Source organism: Embiotoca jacksoni, unplaced genomic scaffold, assembly GCF_022577435.1.
Source record: "Embiotoca jacksoni isolate LCO1_2020_lvr unplaced genomic scaffold, fEmbJac1.0.p SCAF_56, whole genome shotgun sequence".
Taxonomy (NCBI): Eukaryota; Metazoa; Chordata; class Actinopteri; family Embiotocidae; genus Embiotoca; species Embiotoca jacksoni.
This window is the reverse complement of record NW_027185410.1, coordinates 1,640,696-1,664,336: the sequence shown is the minus strand read 5'-3', so window position 1 is coordinate 1,664,336 and position 23,641 is coordinate 1,640,696. Positions and strand designations below refer to the sequence as shown.

Here is a 23,641-nt window from a genome sequence, read left to right as displayed (position 1 = left end):
TCTTTGCCACTCTTTTTCTTTAAATTATTATTTAATTTTTTTTATTTCATTTATACGGTTAATGAAATGTAAACAGAGAGGAAATGTGAGCGAAGAGAGACATAAGGAAAATGCAGGGTGCTATATCATCAGTTTATCGTAGGAAACTTGCTTGTTTCATTGTTCTGGTTCTCTTCTGGGGGCAACACGGTGCTGCAGTGTTTGGCAGCATCGCCTTACAGGTTTGAACCAAAAGATTGTTGGTGTGAAACTGCTGGTAGGCAAACGTTACTGTCACGTGTAAAAGAAACAATCTGTCACGCAGTACAATGACCTCTGTTGACACTCATAAATAATGTTTCCCCAAGGTTTCCTCTGGGTGACCCAGCTTCCTCCCGCTGTCCAAAGACATATGTGTCAGGGTAAATGTGTGATTTTAAATTGGTGTGATTCCAATAGATGTCAGATAGGTTGTCTGTCTTTCTGTGTTGGCATTCATTTTTATGTATAAGTATCATCATGATGAAATCATTGTTCAAAAATAGCAACGTAGTAACTTTTTGTTTTCATGCTATCAGGAAATTAAAATTAATCAAATTAACTAACTGGGCTAATTCTGGTTTTAACATGGAGCTCTCTTTGACAGCAGTGAAGGTGCAGTGAAGTACTTTATGAGCAGAAGAGGTTAAGAAAGAGGAACCCCTGCTTGGCTGGCGAGTGCTGGATTTTTAATAAGACGATAAAGTACTTCTTCTCTACATTTTCAAATTTTCCTCCACTTAAGCCACAAGCTAACATTTTGTGGCAGGTCATAAATCAACAAGAACATTTCATTTGCAATTTTGTGATTTACAGTCACATATTGCTTTCAAAAATGTGGCTTGAAAACCTAAAATTTGCTTACATTACTCTTTTTCAGTTAATGTGGGATTTTGTTCATGTCAACTGTTGAAGTATACTGATGAAGTCTTTTTTCTCTGCACTCTGAGGACTCGCTCTTTGGTGTTGTAAGTCATGACAATATTTCCTTCACGTGTGCAGTTGGATAAATGTTAAACTAAGTAAACATCCATGTTTACCGAGACTCCGATGAGTAAATGTTCTCGGAGATGTGACTTGGAGATGTGTGCAGTGTGGTACCGCCTCGCCCAAATTCACTTTGTAACTCTAGTGGTGTTAACGAGTGTTTACGTGCTGAGAGCGCCATGTTTGGCTTCTCCGTCATCGCTTCAGTGATGGGAAGTGAGCCGGGAGCAGGATGTGGCTTCAGTGCACGTGTACGCGTGCAGGCGATGGTTGACCAGAAGGAGGTGATGGGTGTCGACCACAGATGCTTGTTTGGTCGTCTGCGGCTGAATGTGGAGGGTTACCGCAGGTCACGGTTGAGGCAGCTTGACACACAAGCACCGAGGGTCCTATTTGTAGACCGGTTGCATTTTGGTGCGGCATAAAGGGGCTGTTTTACATACTGGCACCAATTTGTCATGTTCGTGTTTCACCGTGGTAACGATGGGCCCATGCAGTGCAGTTTTAATGATGGCAGGCGGCTATTTTAAATGCTTTAGTGAACAGACCAAAGCCCACAGGCAGGTTTGGTGGATGTACCTCGTATTTTATTTTTATTTTTTTTTATGTATAATTTGTGTGTGTATTTATTCAATGGTCTTACTTTTTAAAAAAAAATATTTGTATCTATCTGATTTGATTGTATTTGTAATTTTTTCTTATTGTGTGCACCTTTTTTTTTTCCAAACTGTGTTTCTATTCTGCTGTGATGACTAAATTTCTCCACCGTGGGATTAATAAAGTCTGATTTATCTTATCTCTTATCTATTTAATCCCCTACATAAAGAATTAAAAAAAAGATTGTATTTTTAATGCAACCTTACAATTCAGTTAATCCTCTAGAAAATAAAACTGACTCCTGTCTATTGAAGTGTGAATCAGGCCGGTGGCATGCATCTTGACGCAGCAGCCCTAAAACATAAAAGTCACTCAGATTGAGCACAAATGAATTGCAATTCAATTGCTGATAAAAAGAAAAAAGCTCTGGTCCTCTTTCAGCCTTTACAAAACTGACAATACGTTTTAAAGGGTACGTGAACCTGGATGAGTCAGATGGACATGTGAGGATCATGTTCTTTGATTTTTCAAGTGCCTTTCACACCATTCAACGCCTCCATAGTTAAAGAGAAGCTTGAAGAGATGGATCCCTTTTTCACTTCCTGGGTTACAGACTGAACTGTGTCTCTGGGACACGTTAAGCAGCACTGGGGACAACAGGGAACTGTTCTAGCACCGTTCCTGTTCACACTGTTCACGGCCGACATCCGGTGCAACTCTGAGTTGCACAAGCTGAGGAACACTTCGGTAATCTATTGTCTGTGGACATAGTTCATCGCTGCGTCCACAAATGCAGGTTAAAACTCTCCAAAGAAGAAACCAGATAGAAACATGATCCAGAAACACTGCCGCCTTCTTTGGACCGAGATCATTGAAGAACGACTGAGGTGAAGTGGAAAACTGTCCTGAGGTCTGATGGATCACAATCTGAGATTATTTCTAGAAATCTTGGACGCTACATCCTGTAGGCTAAAGAGGAGAGGGACCATTCATCAGCGCACAGTGCAAAAGCCAGCATCCGTGATGCTTTTGGGGTGCATTAGTACACATGGCCATTAATGCTAAACAATATATAAAGGTTTTGGAGCAATAAATGCTGACTTCCAGGACACTTCCGTTTCAGGGAATCTCTTGTTTATTTCAACAGAACAATGACAAACTCTGTTCTGAATGTGTTGTGCAAGTTGAGTAAAAAAGCCAAACTGTGTTTTTAAACTGTGTATTTTAGATCCAAAGTAATGATTCCCAGGGATTCACCACATTTGGACATATCTTGGTTTAAGGCATTACTGTCATTGTCTCACTTGAAAGAGTCCTCAAGTAAAAACTGACTCACCACTTTGTTTTCCAGCCAATTTAGAAATGTTCTGTTACCTGACATTGTAGGCACTTTATAGTTCAGCTTCATAGTGAATTAACAACATGCAATGATACTCCCTTCAGTTTGGTAGAGTACCATCCCACCTGTTTGTATGACATATATACTGTAGGATTTTTGCTCTTTGCATTTTTGTGCATTTGTGAGCATAAATGATCTATTTCTTTTTTTTTTCTTTCTTTTTTTTAATTAGATCACATTCAGACACAAATTATGAGGGCTAAAGTTATGCTTATAAATCATTTCCCAGTATAACAGCACTTGTTGGTGAAAGGCAGTGTTTGATTGGCAGTTTAGAAATTTCAAAGTCACATTTTAACACGATTTCTATACCGCGCAGCTTATTGAACAAGAGTAAAGCCGAGGGCTTCCTGCAGTGTTGTCCTCCATCCGCTCGGGGGCGCTGCAATAAAGTAAAGCCACTATAAGAAATATATATATATTAAAAAAAAGAAGAAAAAAAAAGCCTTTGTTCCGGGCAGCGTGATGCGGTCTTGCACACATCGTTGAACGTTTTGCTTCAGTCACTAACGTGGTAACTTTTGCTCTTGTGAAAATGGTGAAATTGTCAGCGGAACTTATCGAGCAGGCGGCTCAGTACACGAACCCGGTGAGAGACAGAGAGCTGGACCTGAGAGGTGAGCGGAACTTCTGTCACGAGAGCATTTTGTTGCGTGTGCGCGTGTTAAAGTTAGCTTGATTTACGCGGGCCTCGGTCCAAACTCCATTCAAAAACACCTGAACTGGATCGTGTTCGTACTTCCTGATATGAACAGTAAAATAGCTTTTTTTAAATTTTTTATTTTGGACTACGTTGTTTCACTGTTGAAGGTTGTAGCTGCAACATTGTTTGCTGACGTCACCATAGTGTTTCGTAAAAAGATAATATTACCGGAGGGGGAGGTGTCAATCATCAAGCTCTTTTTTGTTTTTATTAAATTTTTTGATTAATTAATAGATAGATATACTTTATCGATCTCGCAAGGGGAAATATTTACATTACAGCAGCATGAAGATACAGCAAAAGCTATACAAATTCAGAATAAAAATAGTGTTAGTAAAAGTATTTAAAAAATTAAAAATGCACAGTATATACAAATAAAATAGAATGAAATTGAATTAAACAAGGGAACTGTAAAAGGTGTGTGCAACTAGTTTTGGTGTGATCTTGGACTCGGATCTAAGTTTCAAGGCCCACATTAACTTAATTTTAACATTAATTTTCCACCTAGGAAACAAACAAGGTTATAAAACAAGGCAAGTTTATTTGTGGAGCACATTTCAACAACAAGGTAATTCAAAGTGCTTCACATAAAACCATTAAAAACATCAAAACATCAGGCAAAAGAAAACATTTAAAAACAATTAAGAACCGTGATTGAAACATTAAACAAATCTGATATATATAGACACATAAATCAAACAGATGCCGAAAAGTTGATTCGAATTCAATTTTATTTATATAGCACCAAATCAAAACACAGGTTATTTCATGGCACTTAACACATTGAAGTCCTGACAGCAGAACTTTACAACATTATACAGAGAAACCTAACAATTCAACAATTCCCACGTAAACTATGAGGGAAAATTAGATGTAATGGTGAGATGTGACAGTCAAAATTCATGGCTCCATTTCTACTGTGATGCACTTTTTACCGGCCGACCAAAGAAAACAACAGAGACTTCAGTTCATCCGAAACTCTGCAGCTTGAGTTTTAACCAGAACCGAGAGGAGAGAACACGCGTGTTTAATTTGATGCATTTGAATCTGTTCTTATAAGAACTCTATATAAGTACTCGCATGCATTCATATTCCTTTATTCTCCCAGGTTATAAAATCCCGGTGCTCGAGAATCTCGGAGCAACTCTGGACCAGTTCGACACCATCGACTTCTCTGATAATGAAGTCCGGAAACTGGACGGCTTCCCTTTGCTCAAACGGCTGAAAACATTGTTGATGAACAACAACAGAATCTGGTGAGTTAAACCTGCAACACCCTCCCATGTCTGGAACGGGGAAAAATCCAGGATGTTGAAGGATTAAATTAATGGAGGCGTGTCGGTGCTTTCTGTGGAGCCCAAAACAGATTTAAGGGTTATAATTACAGAATATTTTCAACTCAATCTGCTGTTCCTGGATCTTGTCAGCTCTGTGACATCATCTATGGTGTGTAAAATAAAAATACAAAACTCATTTTCTGAGGCACACAAAGTCTAAGTTGGGAGTCCTTTATATTTATGACTGAAACTGTTAAAAGCAAAACTTTCCATCAAGTCTTTATGGGATTATGTTTCCTCCTGATATAATTTTGCATCAGACTATGACTTCTTCATTTCTGTCATACGGATTAATGCCTTAGTTTAGTGTCTTGAATATATATAAATAGTGCACTGGGGTTTGGTGTTGGTAACCGATACCTTGACTTCAGTCCTGGCTCTCGAACATTTTCCATTATTACCAAAAAGCAAATCAAAATTTATTTTTGCCATTTTTATACGCTCAAAGCAGTTTACCGACATTGTTTACATGAAGTCTGATAAAATGGAGCCCCACTTTTGATCTCTTCTTGGATATGTTTTTGCAAAGCACCATGAAATACAGCTCCAAGAGAGAGTATAACGCAGGTTATTTTCTACAGCTGTAATTTACAGATGTTCCTCAGTGCCAGAGAAGCCGCTGGTCTACTGACTTCAGCACATGCAACATATAGTTGGTTTGAAAAGTGATTGTGATGATGTTGTAACTTCTTAGGTGTGTAGTTTTGGTGTCTTTTATCTTATGCAGCACATCCTATTTTTTTATATTCTGCCATTTTCATCTGGACGCGATGAGCCCCGTTTTTTGTTGTTGTTTTGTTTCATGAGGAAACTAAAGAAGCTGTTTTTGTTTAACTTGCTGTTAACTTGTGTCTCCAGTCGTATCGGTGAGAATCTGGAGCAGTCGCTGACCTGTCTGACAGAACTGGTTCTCACAAACAACAACATTCAGGATCTGGTGAGTACATTTAACACATTTTACTGATTTACACTCAGAAAAATAGTCATTCTGTTCAGTCTGATGTCCCTTTTTAATTCAGAGTTAATGTCCGTCCCTCCAGGAAATCCCAGTAATTCACACAAATTCAAGCAAAAAAAAAAAATTGTTTTTATGTGTGTGCATATATGTGTGTTTTAGTGAATCATTGCTCTTTTCCTTTGCAGGGTGACTTGGACCCTCTCGCTACTGTAAAGTCATTGAATCTTCTCAGGTATGAATATTAAAAGATAAACTGCTTTTGTAACTGTTCTGTATGTCACTGAAACATGGTCTTTCATATGTTTTAATAATCATTGAAATTGTAGTTTGTTAAGGAATCCAGTGACAAACAAGAAGCACTATAGGCTCTACGTCATCAACAAAATCCCACAGATCCGCGTGCTTGATTTTCAGAAGGTGAAGCTCAAGGTAAGTGCTTCCTGATTCCCAGTTACGTCTCCTGTAATGTGTCTTCAGCGCCTCTGAACAACGTCACCATCCTCTCACCGTTTCTTCAATTCAAAATAATCATGTTCATTTCTCTCATTTACGTAATTTGGAAGAAAACTCGACAAAAAGCAATGACGGTGCCTTATACAGAACCGTTGTTATGGCATGTTTAGTCTGCCCACAGAGAGTCGTGTTCACCTCCCATGATGCACTGCTGCACCCACACTGATTTTATCCACACAGTTTCATCAGCGCATGCTCTGCCTCGGTTTTCCTCAGCTGTGTGAAATTCATACATTTTAGAACAATCTAAGCTGAAATAAATCAGGCCATGTTACTTTTCGGCATCCCATAATACTCAGAAATGCTACTTTAAAACGGACTTTGATAGGAATCAAATGGTTTTATTGGCACGTAATTTATTTGATCAACTTTGAACTTTAAAGGTGAACTTTCCACCCCAAATTTAAAACATTCAAGTAGTAAAAACACATCAAAGACATTATATTTAAATTATTATTAATAATAATAATATAGTGTAAATACTAACATTTATTAGGGAAACATGCATTTCAGACCAATTGTATCAGGAAGATACGACTATTATGGATTATAATAAAACATAAGTTACTTTTTTAATATTATTTTATATTTAGTTTACTGCTGCTCTCGTCACATGTATGAACGCTGTCTTGTCATTAGCTGATGGACAACGTAGAAGCGCTTATTTTATTTAATGCAGCTGATGTCCCAAATGAAACTGGCAGATAAAATGTCATTTCGAAATGACATCACGTAGAGGCATGATTGAAATTTTAATCCGACTAATTCTGCAGCCCCTTTTCATGAGGAATGAGTCGTAGATCATACGTGTTGAAGATGTGAAGCTAAATCAGCTGTACGGACGTCATGGTGGCAGATTCATCATCAACGCGTCGTGCTGAAAATCCGAAGTGGTTGAAATGCTCCTTTTCCTGCCTCTTCTTGCTCAGCATGGGTTGAAGCTGCAGTCTGTCATTAACCAGGGTTTTTCACCTCAACTGTGTGATATCGTAGGAACGCCAGGAGGCGGAGAAAATGTTCAAGGGCAAACGGGGTGCTCAACTTGCAAAGGATATTGCCAAGCGAACGAAAACGTAAGACGAAGGTCCACGTTGGACAGCAGCTTCTCAGAATCACTGGATCCTGGCTCACAACAAACACCGTCGTCACCAGAATACAAACGGTGATCGATAAACGGATACAGATGATCTGGCATATTTCTGTTGGCTAAATGCAGATATTCAAAATTCCACAAGAAAATGTAACAAAACCATGTAAACATATGGGATCTGCACAAAAAGACAGATTTGTTTTTGTCTTAGCAAATTGTTAAAAAAAACAAAAAACAAAACATAATTTCTTTAAATGGGCCTCAAATTTCAACAAACTAAAACCTGAAGCCAGAAACTCACCACAGTGTTTCTCAGGACTGCTGTCTTTGGACGATGGATCAGTTTATTTGACTCAAGAAAAGATACTACACATGATTTACTACGCTGGTCTGAGAGGTCACAGAAGTGTGTGTGTGAGTGTGACGTCTGAACGGCACTGTGCTCCTTTCAGATTCACTCCTGGAGTGCCAGCGCAGCCTGAGAAGAAGAAGGCGGGACCTTCTCAAGCAGACGTGGAAGCTATCAAGGTTCAGTTGTTGGTTTTTCTTATATGTCTTTTTGACAGTTGATAGCGATGATACGTAATGAAAGAGTGGATGTCGGGTATATGATTAGAATAGAGTTTCATATAATATGTAATATAATGTAGTTTCTACTTGTTATAGTTCTATTAAATGACCCATTTGGTGAAGTTGGGTCTCTTTTGGTCCTTTTTGGTCGCTCCGAGCACCCGTACCGTAACACCACAGATAGTCACGCACTTACAATCCTAGCGGCGGCTAGCTGGACCCGTTTGGTTTGAACACATGACACGGAGCTAAAATGTTAAAAACACATGAGTCCATGGATATCTTTGTTCATCAGATATCTTTGTTCATCAGATATCTTTGTTCCAACCAGACTGAGCTAGCTGATCAATTTAGTGTTCTGTATTTATTCAGGTGGAGACTAAAAATCCTCTCTGTTGCTAGGTGGTTGTTATGGGTCTGACTACTTCCTGGAGTAGTAAACATTACATACGTTACATAAGAGTCTACTAACGTGACTGATTGTTTTCCAGTTGTTAGTCATACCTCATGTGTTGCCATGGAAACAGATCACACCCACAAAAAGTTTAATATTTTGACAGTGAATTGCTCCCAATATATGAAAACATTTAAATTACATATTATATTTAGTTGGTAACTTGTGTAATCGGTCCTGACCGCATCAATGTCTTTAATAATCAAATTAAAGCATCACCCTCTCCTGTAATATTGATTAATTAAACCACAGTGGAGTCGAAGCACGATTGACGTCCTGAAATGAACCTGATGAACATTCACGTTTTCCATCCGATCTGCAGGATGTAAAGTGATAACTGAGAATAGAGTTGTTGTTTTTTGTTTATTATATGTCAGCTGGTGTTTGTGTTTCAGAACGCAATCGCTAATGCCTCGTCGTTGGCGGAGGTGGAGAGGTTGAAAGGGATGCTGCAGGCCGGTCAGATCCCCGGCCGGGATCTCACACAAGGTCAGCGTCAAACCAAACACTGTTCCGGAAACTCCAGAGTTCTTCACGCACGATTTCCCGTATTTGTTTGTTTTAGGAAAACATTTGGCCGGGAGAGTTTGTAAAATGTAGGGAAAAAATTTACATTACAGAAGCAGCTCCTGAATGGATGCTGGTGGTATTAAAACTAACATTATAAGATAAAAGCAGCCTTTCTCTTTATGGATGGATGAATGTTTTAATTTGTGAAATCAGGAACCGATGTGATGGTTGAGGAGGAGGAGGAAGAGGAAGAAGAGGAAGAGGAGGAGGGGGAAGAAGAAGAGGGTGGCACTGCACAGATGGAGGAACATATGGACCAAGAACAGATGGATGAGCGGCAGGATGATGAAGTTATGGATGAAGAGCCACATGTTAATGGCTCCTGAGTATGCCAACTGCATTCTTGTTATTTCTTTGTTTTTTTTGTTTTTGTTTTTTTACTTCTAGATCTCTCATGTTTCACCTGGACTGTTGTAATTTGTCAAATTCATTAAAATGACATTAAACTGATTTCTCATACTGTTGAGTGGGACCAGTTTCTTTAAGATTAAATTTCCAGAGGACAAAAAAAAAAAATGTTGATGAAGGTGCAAACAGGTCCTAACTTTCACAACACTTCATGTACAGAAAGAAAAAAAAATACAAATACCTATACAATAAAAATAAGAGGAAAAATAGATCTTTTTTGAAAAAGTAAGACCAATGATTAAATACACACACACAAAAATACAGTTTGGGATGATGCAGTATATATATCTATACACCTAAACAATGGTGCAATTGGACCTCCTGCAGATGGTGCTGATGCTGTTGGGTGTTGATTGACAGCCTGTGGATAAAACCTGTTCTTGTTTCTGGTTGTTTTGCTCTGTAGTGCCCCCCAGAGGGGAGCAGCTGGAACAGCGGGTGTCCAGGGCGGGATGGGTCTGCAGAGATGCTACTGGCCTGTTTCCTGACTCTGGACTTAACTGGATTATAGAATTTATATTGGCTCCACTGTAAATTTGCAAATGAGCACGAACTCAGTGGTTTTGAAAACTATTTGTAACGCCGGTGCTGATGTTGATCAGACGACTTCACTTGGAGAACTTGGTCGTGAAGGTTACTGCTTCACTGGAATGTGCTCCATTTGTATGCAACAGAAATTCAGCCACTGCATTTCAGAGCTCAAAGTACAGCTGAGAAAGATGCCGGAGTGACTTCAGGACACGTTTTTGTGACTGTCCTCGAGTGGCTTAGCCGAAGCTCAGACTTTAAACCCCCTTAGACAAAATCTCCCTCCACAAAGTCTATATTAATAAAACCAAAGGAGAATAAGCTCACGATAAAAATGTATAAAGTAGCTCAGTTTACTTTTGTAGATTGGAAAAAAAGAAACAAGAATTTAAATGCTGTGAAGTCACTGCTCAAAAGGAAACTTTACTCCGTCTCTTATTCGACTTTACTTTCTTTGAGCACATTAAAGAACGCATCTCTGAAGTGGATGAGACCTTTAAAAGTGTATTTGATGCAGATGTTAGTATGTATGAAGTCTAACAGCTAACTTCTTCAGGCACTTCTGGGAACCTCTCAAAGACTTTATCATCCACATGTTAAAAGGAATAGAGAGATAGATCACTCCTCTAACAACCATGAAACAAGGAATCATCACTGTTATTTCAAAACCTAGCAAAGATAACAAATTAATTGACCACCTTAGACACAGAATGCTCAATAAAGATTTTAAATGTTTAACTCATTGATGCTAAAGGATAAAAAAAAAAAAAGCAAATTATTTCAGATACACAGTCAGGCTTTATAAAAGGATGTTCCATTCATACCTATAAACGACTTATTGGATTATAACTGTTTGATTGACACATTTTTAAAGCCTTTGATACGATTAACATAAATTGTGTACTTTAGAATCGTTTTGATTAATTTAACTTTCTATATGTAATTAAAAGACTATAAGGATACTAACAGCACAGTCTGAGGAATGTCTCCAAGGTTTTCAATTGATAATAGGATTAAACCAGCTTGTCCAATTTTAACCTTGATTTCCATCGCAGCTGCAGAAATGCTCTCCATTCTTATAATAAATCACAGACTTTGGATAAACAGCTGGTAATCAGGTAACTGGCTGATGACACAACCATATTTAATACAATCATTATTCTTGGTAAAACAATTCCAACAAATTCAAAAAAACGCATTCAAGCTTTTACACCTTTCACAGGGAACTGTGCTTGTTTTTTTGTTTTTTTGTTTTTTTCTTGTATTTTGTTTCTAAAAAGCATGGAGAAGAAGAATCCTCTGAAACTACAGACTTTCGGAAGACCTTGAAGAGAACTCCTAGATCTCCTTTCTTTTATTACTTTTATTGAATTTATATTTTTTTTTTCTTATTTTCTGCCTGTCCAAATAAAACTCAACAAAAAAAGTTCAATAAAGTTGAGTTAAAAAAAGAAAAACGGCAGACACGTTGTGACGCACCGCCTACGTAAAAGGCGTCATGTTATTAACACGTCAACGATCTGCATTTTAGCTAGCTACTTTTAGCAGGGATTGTGCTAGATTGGATCAGTTGGCGGTAAAGGACACTCCGCTACTGTGATTGGTTGCTTTTCTGTCAATCATCTGGCCCCCTAAAGCTATCACCAATCCTAACTCTTATCTTTAACCCTGCCCATACGGTAACAACCAATCACAGAGGGCCTCCTTCCCCGCTGATGCAATCCAGTAGCAGCCGAATGCCTGACTCAGGAAGAAGTCCCAACCGCGACACATAACTCCAGGAGCCGAATACATTTCCTGTCTAGCAGCGAACACGATTCTTTTTCGTGCCTTAAAAACAGACAACGTTTGTTTAAAATCTGAAATGGATGATGATGTGGAGATTACAGACGTAGGTGACGATGACCACACCTACGTGGTGAAGACGCCTCTCAAGAACCAGGATCTGAGTTCCGTAACTCTAACCGGTAATTTACCACCACAACACGGACCCGGTTATTAACGGTTTAACGGTCGGGCTGACGTTACTTCTGGGTTTAAGTAAAAAATGGCCATAAGGACGTTGAGCAAACTGTTATGATATTATAAGGTCTTGTATTAGTGTTCAACTTCTCTTGCTGCGTGACAACAATGTGTTGAGATGGTTAGCTCGTGCAAAAAAACAATTCTAGTCAATTATACATAGTCATAAATAAATCGCATATTATTTTATTTAAAACATTTTTAAATGTGTGTTTCCATTGTGTCCATGTCATATTTGAGGTATGAAGTGTAAAACATGCGTCATTTAACATCATTTTCTTGTTACTTCATATTGTAGAGTGGTGGGATGGATAATTTCCCAGAATGCTCTGAGTTAATGTGTTAATATTTGGCAGCACGAGTGACGTGAGTTGTGCGTTATTGTGTGTGTTTAAAGTGTGTAAAATATTTGCGTCATGTTCAACAGCCAAATACATAGCAGCTCCTGGGCTTGTACGGTAGAATAGAGTCCATCTCTCTGCCTGGTCTTTTACCATTAAGAGTCCCTGACTTATTATAATATAATATTTACTTTATCTCCCTTCATGTGTTTTGCAGTCGGAGAGCTCCTGTCCGAGTACGGGTGGTACCTGTTGGTCGTGTCTCTGCTGGTCTACCTGCTGATCCAGCAGCTCAGCAAAAGGAGATCCAGCCAGAGCCCTCGCCCACCCCCCCCACTAACAGCCCAAGGTCAGCACCAGTGTTTGTGTTTACATGTTGTTTCTGAGTTCATACAGGCCGCCTGGTACAAAGGTGGGATGAGCAAAACATAAAGTCGTACAGGTCCTTCATGAGAACATTTTGGGGACTGAAAAACATTAGAATAAATAAACACAACAGTGTTTTAATGCATTTGTCATACACTGATAGTTCTGAATATGAGTATTGGCTTTGCCAGGAAACAACGTTTGTTTTTAAACAATTTTCCGATATACCGCGATACTTAACATCCCGTATGGATGTACGCTGAAGATCCTTCCTCGTCATGCTGGTGGTTAAAAGACTGCTGAACTTGATTACCGTGTGCAACTGTAAACGACATCCAACGAGTTCATCAGCGTAAATATTGTTAGTTGAAAAACTAGTTTTACATTCTCATTTACAATGAGATCAAAACAATAAAAAAAAAAAACTACTGCTGGTAAAATCATCTCCTTATTAATTTATTTTTTCTCTCAGATGCTGCGTTAGTGTCCAGAAGACAGGAGGCCATGGAAGTAGCTCGGAGAAAGATGCAGGAGGAGCTCGACGCCAAAGCAGCCATCTTCAGGGTGAAACAGAAAGAGGTACGTACGGAGGTGACGTGTTGGACGGGTGCGATGTGATGTGCGATGATGTCGGGCCTCACCGGTGTTTGCTTGTGTTTTATGAACAGCAAGAAGAAGAGAAGAGGAGGCAGAAAATCGACCTCTGGGAGAGTATGCAGCAGGGAAAGAGTTACAAAGGAGCTGCAAAGCTTTCTCGGGTGAGTGTGACGCTGAGTCGGCAGGAACTTTCACGGACGCATTTTTTATAATTACACTTTCTCCAGGAGATAACTGGTCCTGGTTCAGGTTGGCAGGTGAGGACAAGCGTCATAAGACACGGATGTGTTGGAGTTACGGTCAGGATTGTGTTAAAGTAAATAGGAAACGCATGTTGACTTCACTTCCTCCAGAATACTCAAAAACTGCAATAACTGTAAAATGTGGTTTAAAAAAATATATAATAAGGCGGCGTCCATTTTTGTTGTTCGTTGCTTTGCAACACGGTTCACACAATTTAGAGCCTGATTTAAAAGGTTTGCGTGTGTAAAATCACGTGCAAACTTCACACCACCCGCAAAGAAATGTCCAAGCAGATCTACTAACGACGTGCAGTGAGGATTGAGTCTTTCAAATGTGCAATTTAACACGTCCATTTTGCATGTTTGCCTACATCATATGTAATATTGGGCGTTTCTGCTTGAAGGTGGAAAATACTGAGAAGTGATTGTTATGTATTTTAGTACGACTGAAGGTTTTAATCAGATGAACATCAGGAGAGACGGCTGCTCTTATTGTGAAGGAGACGCAGGAAACCAAAGAATACGTAGGGAACGAGGTTTTACAGACAGAGGCAAAGATTATTCAGACATATCGTTTGTCCAGCGACAACATTTCTGAGTTATTGAATGAACTGAATGATGATTGACAGCCGACTCAGCATTTTGCTGCCTCTGGGTGGTTCCAGTGTATCTCTGCTTGGATATCCCACCAATCCTGTTATTCAGCTGTCACATCCTGAATGAGTACTGCAGAATTCACAGGTAGCTTCATCAGGTTCACGAAACCTCCAGGAACTGAATGAAACTAATTCACCTGCTCATCACAGAAAGATCTGGACCTGCTGATCGCTGTTTGTTAGAGGATCTCATCCACCGTCCCTCTTTTATTTGCCGACATTTTCTTATTAAGACATTTTCGCCTTTTTGTTTTTCCCACGGTATTTACTTACTCGTTGATAATCTCCTATAAAGCGTTTTGTTCTTGTTCTATCTATATTTCTTAATTTCAATGGGATCAGATTTCCTTTTCTTTTTGCGGTCGCTCTGTTTTCCATTACTGGAATCTCTGTAACACCCAAACCCCTCATTTAAATACAGCGATTTGCACCTGATTTCAATGACGCAATTACTCTGTAAATCACCCGCAAAACGGGTGCAAATTTCTTTTGCAAACTTTTGGAAGGAACACGCAATTTAGTACCGTTATTTTAGATCTTAGTAAATCAGGCCGTTAGTTTTTAAACTGAAAGCTAAATGTTGCATCATGAATGTAGGTCTGTGGAGGAGCCAGCGGTGGATCTGACTGATCTGATTGGAAACCTGACGATACTACGTCCCGCCCACCGATAGCTGTAAGCTGACTGCACCACAGGCCTGTCAATCAAACAGACACGGTCGTGGATTTTCTCTTTATCTAATTTTTGGTGAGAAAATTAAATATAGGTTCTGACGCCAAATTCCTTTGTCGTCTTTTTATCTTTGCAAAGAGGTATCAAGAGGTATATCTATCAAACAGAATATATGTATTGCACGGATAATGCACGGAAGAGCCCTCCTCACCTCTCGGGACACTTGGGAGAGAACATTTGACAGGTTGACAGGTAGTTAAGACTGTCCTTTTCACAGTGTGCTGGAGGGGAGTGGTCTCGGTAATGGGCTGATGCCCATGTGTGGATTTCAGGATTTCAAATGGGCTCAGTCCTGTTCTGGCTCTCAGTCTCATCCTCAGGTGCCTTCAGCCAGGACAAACCTGTTTGTGAACAACACTTGGCTAATTTAGCTTTTAGTGTGTCGTTCTCTCGTTCCACTGCCCCTCCGCTAGCTGGATGGTCGGAGCAATGTTGTCTGAGGTCAATGCCTAGAAAAGCACCAACCTGTGTGATAGCTTCATTTACAAAATGTGAGCCATTATCACTGCTAATTTTGGTGGGAATGCCCCAGTGGGGGGGAACAATCTGTCAGCAGTGCTTTGGCCACTGAAGCGCTGTCTGGCTTGGATGTGGGAAAAACTTCAACCCATGTGGACGACATGTCTACCAGAACCGGACGGTACTTTTTCCCTTCGCTCGGTGTTAACCCAATGAAATCCATCATTAGGTGGTCAAACGGCATGCTGGGAGGTGGATGTGCAGCCGGGGGCGTGGAAATGCCTCATCGGGAACACATTCCCAAAAATGAGAGCATTTGTTTTTTGGTGTCAGGCTTAGGGATGTTTTGAATGGTAGAAACCCTCAGCTGTGATAATTTGTCCTAAAAATGTGGCCTGTTGTTGGACAAATTGCAGCTTTGACAGGCTGGCTTCATGGGCTTCATGTGTGAGGCAGCAGATCTTCAGATCATCAACAGACTGCAGTATATTGGAGCCTGCAGACAACGAGCGATTCAAGACCTGCACAGAGAGCTGAGTTGTAAATGGTGGGTGATTCAACAGAAATGGGTTTCCGAGCAGGGGATGTATCACAGGGGTTGATAATGGCAGCTTTCAGGAGAGAGTTAAAAACAGGAGTGATACCATCAATAGCTTCCTGTTTGAGAGGATATTGTTGTTTACAAGGTCTGAAGCTTGATTTTGGCGTAATGATCACCGGTTGACAGGGATTTTATCAGTCCGACATCATACTTGTGTTCTGCCCACAAGCAGCCGGGGACCCGGCTGAGGGCCAGATGTGGAGGAGGTGAGTCAGAGAGGCATGTGGAGGATTGGACAACTTCAGTTAACATATTAAGAGATTTTTGAAAAGCCTGCCGAGGGAGGAAACGGCACATTTGGGTCGTCTGTAGGGCGTTAAGATCACGATACCAGTCCTGTTCATAGGAGAGTCCTCCCCCTCTCAGTCAGCGTGTGGTTGGTCGGTTAATGCTTCCAGGTCGGGCCAGTCCTTTGCCCAATGGCCACGCTGCTGGCACCGGAAACACAGTTCTGGGTCATAACCGCCTCGCCCTCTTCTTCTTCATCTGCCACGTCTGCTGCCTCTCTGGTGCAGGCCACGCCCCCGGTCGTGGTACAGGGTGAGGGCGGCCATGTGGAGCTCTTTCACATGTTTTCAGCCTTCTTTCTCTTTCTTGTTTCGTTCAGCGTGAACGGCATAACGCTTTATCTCGGTCGGTCTTTTGTCATCGAGGCCAACGCGGGACAGTTCTACACTCTTCCTCAGTTCTGGCCGCGGAGGAACTGATCGCGGACGTGTGACTCCCATGTGCCACGTCCGTCGCCCAGGGCCGAGGGAATCTGGGAATGCAGCTACGGATGTCGACCACTTCCAGCAGTCTGGCGTGATATGCAGATGGCAGATGTGTTGATTTTGGCTGAAAACTTTGTCTTGATGAAGGTGCGCGCCGCCTCGATGGTCACGGTGTAGACCGCGTGGGAACGCCCAGTATTTATACATATTGGAGCTGGTTTGACCGACCGGGGACCATATTTATTTTTCATCCATTTTAAATTTGACCCTGACGGTGCATCTGACAACTTTGGTCCTCTAGCTGCAGCCCGTTATTCTTTAGACAATCGTCACCGTGAATCTCTGATTCGCCTTCCGCCACAATCGGAGTGAAAGGCGTCTGAACTATCCTGTCCAGAACTTCAAAAGTTCCCAGAACTTTATGTATTCCCTGAATACTTCTATTTCAGCCCACCATTCGCCAAATGACCCCCGTCATAAACATTAAAAACGATATTAAAACTGAAACAGCTAGATGGTTCCCAGTAGTCTGTTGTATTAAATGACTTCTTTCATTAAAATCTTAGATATGTTAAATGATCAATTATAATAATAATATTATTTCAAATCTCACCGGATTTTGCAGCCAGGATCAATAGGTCCTTTTGGGGATCCTGTATGGTTTCGGTTGAACTCTCTCCGTCTGAGGGAACATTCGCTTTCAGGGTCGAGGTCACTGTGTGTCAAACCATATGCAATAGAGAACAAAGAAAACATTTGTGTTACATAAAGAGTATATGACATCATCTGGGGAATATATGTATGAAACAGAATATATGTATCACACGGATAATGCTATGGATAATTATCATTACAACATGCCCCCCAAAAACAGGTCTTTTTGAATCTTCTTTTCTAATGAAAGAGGGATTATTTTCAGATGGACCTCCAGAAAACTAAGAAGAAGGAGTGACTTTAGCTAACAACACCGATATAACTGATGTACACATTTTATTCACTTTGGATTTGATGAGAGAAGTTGAATGGGAGTCTATGGAGCCGGAGGCTTTTTGGAGCCGACCTCTAGTGGCACTCGCTGGTATTGCAGCTGAAGACACTTCTGGATCAGAACCATTTTACAGACCTGAAGCTACGAACACTTTTGTAAACAGACTGTATGATAAAACCCTGGAGAGCAGGAGTGGATGAACTAGACTAAAGGGACAAACCTGCCTAGAAGAAGTACAGCAAATGTGTCCGCAGGGAAGCTGTGACGGTTTGATTGAAGAGCAACCGTATCTGGGATTTGATTGGTCGAGGCCTTTCGATTGGGTCGTTGGAACAAAATCAGAGCTGAAAAAACATGAAATCTCGAGTGTAAAAACTGATTTTGATTATAGCATGTAAATATGAACGAACTACACACACTCACACACACACACACACACACACACACACACACACACACACACACACACACACACACACACACACACACACACTCTGAGTGTTTGCGTGTCTCTATAATATCTGATTGATGTTGTTTCATTGCAGACCAGCGACGAGGCCAGCTCATCCCAAACGGGGCAGAAACCAAAGACGGACAAGAAGCCGCTCCGCAGTGCTGGTATGTACGTCACAGGACATGAGTTGGGCCCGACAGAACATACTGACAGCCTGGACAACACACACCGCATAAACATTATACAACTGATGACATTATTTAACTGAATGTTATTTAACTGACATTATATTTACAGTTTTTCATTTGGTGGAAGTAAAAATATGAATTTTCAAATTTGGAAACACCGTAAGGAGACTTACAAAATCGCCAAAGTGGATCTTATTCATAGAGCCTGAGGTTGTTCATTTACAGCTTTGCAGCTCAATTCAATATAATTCAATAATAAAGTTATTTCAGGTCACTGAACATTGTAAAGTTTTTACAACAGAACGATACGAAGGAACCGAATAATTCAATAATTCATTCCCACATGAGCGTCTGGGAAGAAAAACAGCTGCTGGGGATAATTTTTCAGGTGGAAAAAAAAGAAGTAAGATTTATTAAGTTATTTAAGATTAAATATTCAGTATCAGCGGAGGTTAAATAGTTTTAATCATATGCAGCTGGTTCCTGCTCTGCATTTTTTATTTGGCTGTGGCCCTGAATCACTGATCAGTTAGATCAGACATTTATTCATCAATGTTACACTGAGACTCGCAGATTAAGAGAATTTTATTGTCATATGCACACGTATAAAAAAAAAGGCTGCACATAAACATCTTACTTTGCTGGTCCTCCCCAACCGAAACAAGAAAATATAAATAAATATTTACAAAAAAAGAAAGAAAAAAAAAAAGAACTTGAATGAAATATCAAAGAATGAAAATAGAAATATTTAAATAGAATACAAATATAAGAAATCAAAACATGTCAGTGTTATGCAAGAAGCAGCAGAGAGCAGCGATCTGGTGCTCATAATGTGCACTATTTCATTATTGCACCAACAGTGTATTGACAAACACCAGTAAACTGTAATAGCTCGTACCGATCACGAGTATTGATCCGGGCTGATTGGAGCTGCTGTGTTTCCACCGAATCCTTTAACCACACGTGAGCGCGCGTGTGTGTGTGTGTGTGTGTGTGTGTGTGTGTGTGTGTGTGTGTGTGTGTGTGTGTGTGTGTGTGTGTGTGTGTGTGTGTGTGTGTGTGTTCAGACTATAACCCCCTGAACGGACAGGGAGGAGGCAGCTGCTCCTACAGACCCGGCCGGAGAGGCCCGTCCTCCGGCGGATGAGGCTAAAGAACGTCAGAGACGCTGGTCGCTATCACCTTTGACCTCTGACAGCTTCTAAGGCGCACACTGGCTGACTGAACCAAGCTGACAATGTTGCAGAGCCCACATCTTTTTTTTTTTTTTTAAAGACTTTGATCACCTGTTCCTTTTTGTTTTTACTCGCTTCTGTTTACTCCGTTTCCACCCGGTACCAACGAGCCCGATCGGATCATAAGCGGCCCGACAGGAGAGTTTTACTGCACACGCTCCCTATAAAATAGCTCTTTAGTGATTTAAAACACGAGCCACTTGTTTCGATTTTTAACCTTTAAGTTTATCTCGTGTCATTTTCTGTTACACATCAGACCAACGGCTGTGAGAGAGGCTCCGCCCGCCTTAATCCACAGCAGCGCAGACACACTGGAACAATGGATTAATCTGACCCGAATCGTTGGGGGTTCAGGTTTCATGTTCTTGTGCTTCTTTGCTTGTATGTTTTCTTGACGTGGCTTCCACGTGTTACAGAGCGTGTTCGCTCCAGACGGGCGTGAACGGGCGGCCACTTGTGATCTGATCTCACCAGGCCGTGTCGGGTGACGCCGGATGAAAACAGATCCGTTGTGTTCATCAGTTAAGCGTCATCAATAGCATCTAATCTGTTTATTTTCCCTTCACTGTTTACTTTCTTACTTCTCTGTGCTGTTATGCATCAAAAATAATCTGCTGATTTTAAATCATGCTGTTCAGGGGCAGGTTTGCTGCATTTGAAAGCTTGTCATGAAGCCCTTCCTGTAAACGGTACGTAACCGCTCGGTCCGGCCGATGAGTTTCACAGTCAGTGTGTTTTTTTGTTTTTTTCTGATATACTTCAATGTGTTTATCAATGTGTGCCAATATAGCGTTAAAGTTTATATTACTGCAGCAGTTGTAGAAGGTGGACAACGTTTTAATTCCATAATAACACACTCTGGTTATGTAGTTATAAACATTTTGATATATATATATCAAAATTTAAGGAGGTTCTGCCGATTGTTATGCACATTTTTTATGCAATAAAGATTGTCACCAGGAGTTTCAAGTTGTCCATCTGAGGGGGGTGGGGAGGGTACTTAAACTTGATTTATCCAGGAAGCCTCAATACGACCAAAGACCTGAGAAACTTGCATATAAACAACATCAAAACAAGGGAATCAATTAAAAAACCCACCCAGACTGAAAGTCTCAGGTTCAGTTGTAGTTTAAAGCTGCTCCATGTAGTTGTCTTATGAACAAATAAAGTTTCCTGGAATATTTTGGATTATGTAGAAGAAAGTTTAAACTCTCTTTAGGCGGCTTTGATGCTGAGTGGCGGTGTCACAGGAAATAATAATAATAAACTATTTGGAGAGCACTTTTCTAACCTCTAGTTACAAAGTGTTTCACATGAAATAAGCCATTAAAACAAAACAAGTGAATTTTAATAAGTCTTAACAACACAATGATCATATAAAACAATCATAAAAACACATTAAAAACACATTAAAACAGTATAAAAGAAATAAGACTTGATCAATAAAATCAGCAAAGGCTCTGATAGAAGTCTGTTTTAAGAGATTTAAAAGATGTCTCTGACTCTGCAGACCTTTAATACAACCTCAAAAAAATATTAGATTTAATAAAACCCTGCATGCACACCTGCAGCAATGTTCTCTATTAATCAGATCCACTTAGAAATGTGTTGACATAGATCTGCCTCATATCCCATCTTCAACGCGCCCATATATGGTCAATGCAAAGCAAATGAGAAAGGTTGATGAATATATAATTAGCCATGTGGCTCAGTGGGTTTCTTGGTGAATTGTGGCAGAAGAGGGGGGGGAGGGGGATATGATAACATGTGATATGAAGTGAGGTTAAATGTGTGAGAGGCAATGCTATACAACAAGTTACAATACAGTTACTTACAACATTAATAAAATATAAAACCAAGAACGTAACATAACCTCACTTACTTGATTAAATGTGACGGATGCATGATTCATAAATACCACTAAAAGTTTCAGATGTGCCATAATTTATCAGTACATAAATTTATACATTACAGTTTTGACCTAAAAAAACAATCCGGCCCAGTAACACAAACCAAAGACGACTCTTTAAAGGTATTTTTTTTTTTTAAAACATTTCGGATGGACTCAGCAGTATGAAAATAGTTTTTCACAAGATAAACCAAAGTTTTTAACTTCATTAACGTGGCTATGAGGTGTCAGTCAATGCCATGGCGGCATATTTCTTGTTTCATGTACAACCTAAGGAACAGAGCCAGTCAGCTGGTTCACTTATCATCCCGCTGATGATATGATGAAATATCCTCGTGAGTGAGGAGTCCTCTTCTCCTCGGAGGGTCCTCGTACTTAATTTATTAGCCAGTGGAAACAAATAATTTTAAACTGTTGTCACGAATGAACTTGACATTAGTTATGGACAGATTCATCTATCAGGGAATCCTGGCAGAAGAAATACACTGAGTGAGTGTTACCGCCAACATTTTGGCACAGTATAGACTGTGATACATTATTGTATGGAAAATGTAATTTTGTTAGAAGTGGTGATGCAATCTAAAAGGCAGGATGACAATAATGAAGTGTTATTACATTTGAAGAACGTATTGCTGAATCAAAGCCTCAAAATATACATGATGTACTACTGTGCAAAAGATTTGCTTCTATTCGTTTCCGTTTCACAGTACCATCAGGGTGACTTCTGATGAATTACAAATGACCCCAAACATACATCCACAGTCAATAAGAACCGTCCTCAGCCACAAGAACAACGAGGAGTCCTGCAGCAGGTGGTCTGGCCCGTTGGGGAATCAATCTGAGATGGCCTGAATCCACAGAGCAGCCATTTTAAAAACTGCATGAATATATACCTGCAAAGAACTGGTGTTATTTCAAAAGCAAAAAGTGCTCACAAATATGAATTACATTTCATTTTTTCTGTGCTTCTTCTATGCAGTTTCAATTCAATTTTATTTATATAGCGCCAAATCACAACATGGGTTATTTCATGGCACTTAACACATTAAAGTCCTTACAGCAAGGCTAGTTTAAAAGCTCAATAAAAAAAGCCTCCCCACATCCTACAAAGTGCCTAAAAGCTTCTACCACAGAGCTGTAAGCAAATCAAATTTTCACTACAATAAACAGAATATAGGACACGAGTAAGTGAACATTTCGATTTACTTTGCGTACACCATATTAATAAGAATCACACAAATCAAAAGGAAATACAGGAACATTTTGCATTTAATATTTTTATGGCCTCCCGCAGAAAAACAAAATTTGAAAGTAAAACATTTAATGGGAAGGCCTTTGCAGAACAAAAACCACATGGGGGCGCTCGCTGCATTTGTGGCCTTTCTACTTTTCAATAGTTTTTTTGGCCATATTTTCTGTAGCACTCAAACGGATGAAAGAAAAATAATCATCAATAAACACAACATAATAACAGAATGTACTAGAAATTAAGTATTTTATCTCATTTTTATTGTCTGGCTTGGCTTTGAACTAAAGTAGCGTAATATTAGTAATTAAATACAGTCTAATAATGGTGATTATAAATATCAGAATCAGCTTTATTAACCAAGAATGTGCACACATACAAGGAATTAAACTTTTTTTTTTGTTAGTTAGCACGATTTTCAGGAAGTGAGATAAAATCGTTATTACTGTTTAATCCAAATTTAGAAACAGCAGAATTCTGTATTTTCACAGGGGTTCACATGTGGCCTGAACGCAGCACCGTCAGGTCGACTGGAGGGTGCTAGACTGGATCATCCGGAGTGACGTATACGGTCCAAAACACTTCCACTGGGATGATTGGTTGTAAAATGTAACGCCGCTGTGATTGGTTGTTTCCCACTGTCACTCAACTGGTCCCCTAACCCTGTCTCCATCCCTAATCCGAACCCTAATCGTTAACCCTCCTACAAAGTCCCCACCAATCACAGGCAGCTCATCCCTTCCACTGATCCAATCTAGCA

The 23,641-nt window shown here is 40.0% G+C and overlaps 2 protein-coding genes across 2 annotated transcripts; both read left to right on the top strand.

Moving 5' to 3' along the window:
- The first annotated feature begins 3,458 nt into the window (after window positions 1–3,458).
- Window positions 3,459–9,655, top strand: snrpa1 (small nuclear ribonucleoprotein polypeptide A'). Its single transcript, XM_069172903.1, has 9 exons — window positions 3,459–3,618; window positions 4,813–4,960; window positions 5,900–5,978; window positions 6,185–6,231; window positions 6,326–6,428; window positions 7,506–7,585; window positions 8,055–8,130; window positions 9,022–9,115; window positions 9,350–9,655. Exons 1-9 carry the CDS (start codon window positions 3,537–3,539, stop codon window positions 9,520–9,522), a joined length of 882 nt encoding a protein of 293 aa, XP_069029004.1. The 5' UTR covers window positions 3,459–3,536; the 3' UTR covers window positions 9,523–9,655.
- Window positions 9,656–11,841: 2,186 nt separating this feature from the next.
- On the top strand, window positions 11,842–20,688 carry selenos (selenoprotein S). Its single transcript, XM_069172902.1, has 6 exons — window positions 11,842–12,099; window positions 12,713–12,844; window positions 13,334–13,440; window positions 13,530–13,619; window positions 18,395–18,467; window positions 19,559–20,688. Exons 1-6 carry the CDS (start codon window positions 11,997–11,999, stop codon window positions 19,636–19,638), a joined length of 585 nt encoding a protein of 194 aa, XP_069029003.1. The 5' UTR covers window positions 11,842–11,996; the 3' UTR covers window positions 19,639–20,688.
- Window positions 20,689–23,641: the final 2,953 nt, after the last annotated feature.

Excerpts from the sequence above, each read along its gene's own strand:
- snrpa1 (XM_069172903.1), top strand. The coding sequence starts at position 3,537 with ATGGTGAAATTGTCAGCGGAACTTATCGAGCAGGCGGCTCAGTACACG. Across the intron at positions 4,961-5,899 it reads ATGAACAACAACAGAATCTG|TCGTATCGGTGAGAATCTGG; the intron begins GTGAGTTAAACC and ends TTGTGTCTCCAG. Across the intron at positions 9,116-9,349 it reads CGGCCGGGATCTCACACAAG|GAACCGATGTGATGGTTGAG; the intron begins GTCAGCGTCAAA and ends TTGTGAAATCAG.
- selenos (XM_069172902.1), top strand. The coding sequence starts at position 11,997 with ATGGATGATGATGTGGAGATTACAGACGTAGGTGACGATGACCACACC. Across the intron at positions 12,845-13,333 it reads CCCCCCACTAACAGCCCAAG|ATGCTGCGTTAGTGTCCAGA; the intron begins GTCAGCACCAGT and ends TTTTTCTCTCAG. Across the intron at positions 18,468-19,558 it reads GAAGCCGCTCCGCAGTGCTG|ACTATAACCCCCTGAACGGA; the intron begins GTATGTACGTCA and ends GTGTGTGTTCAG.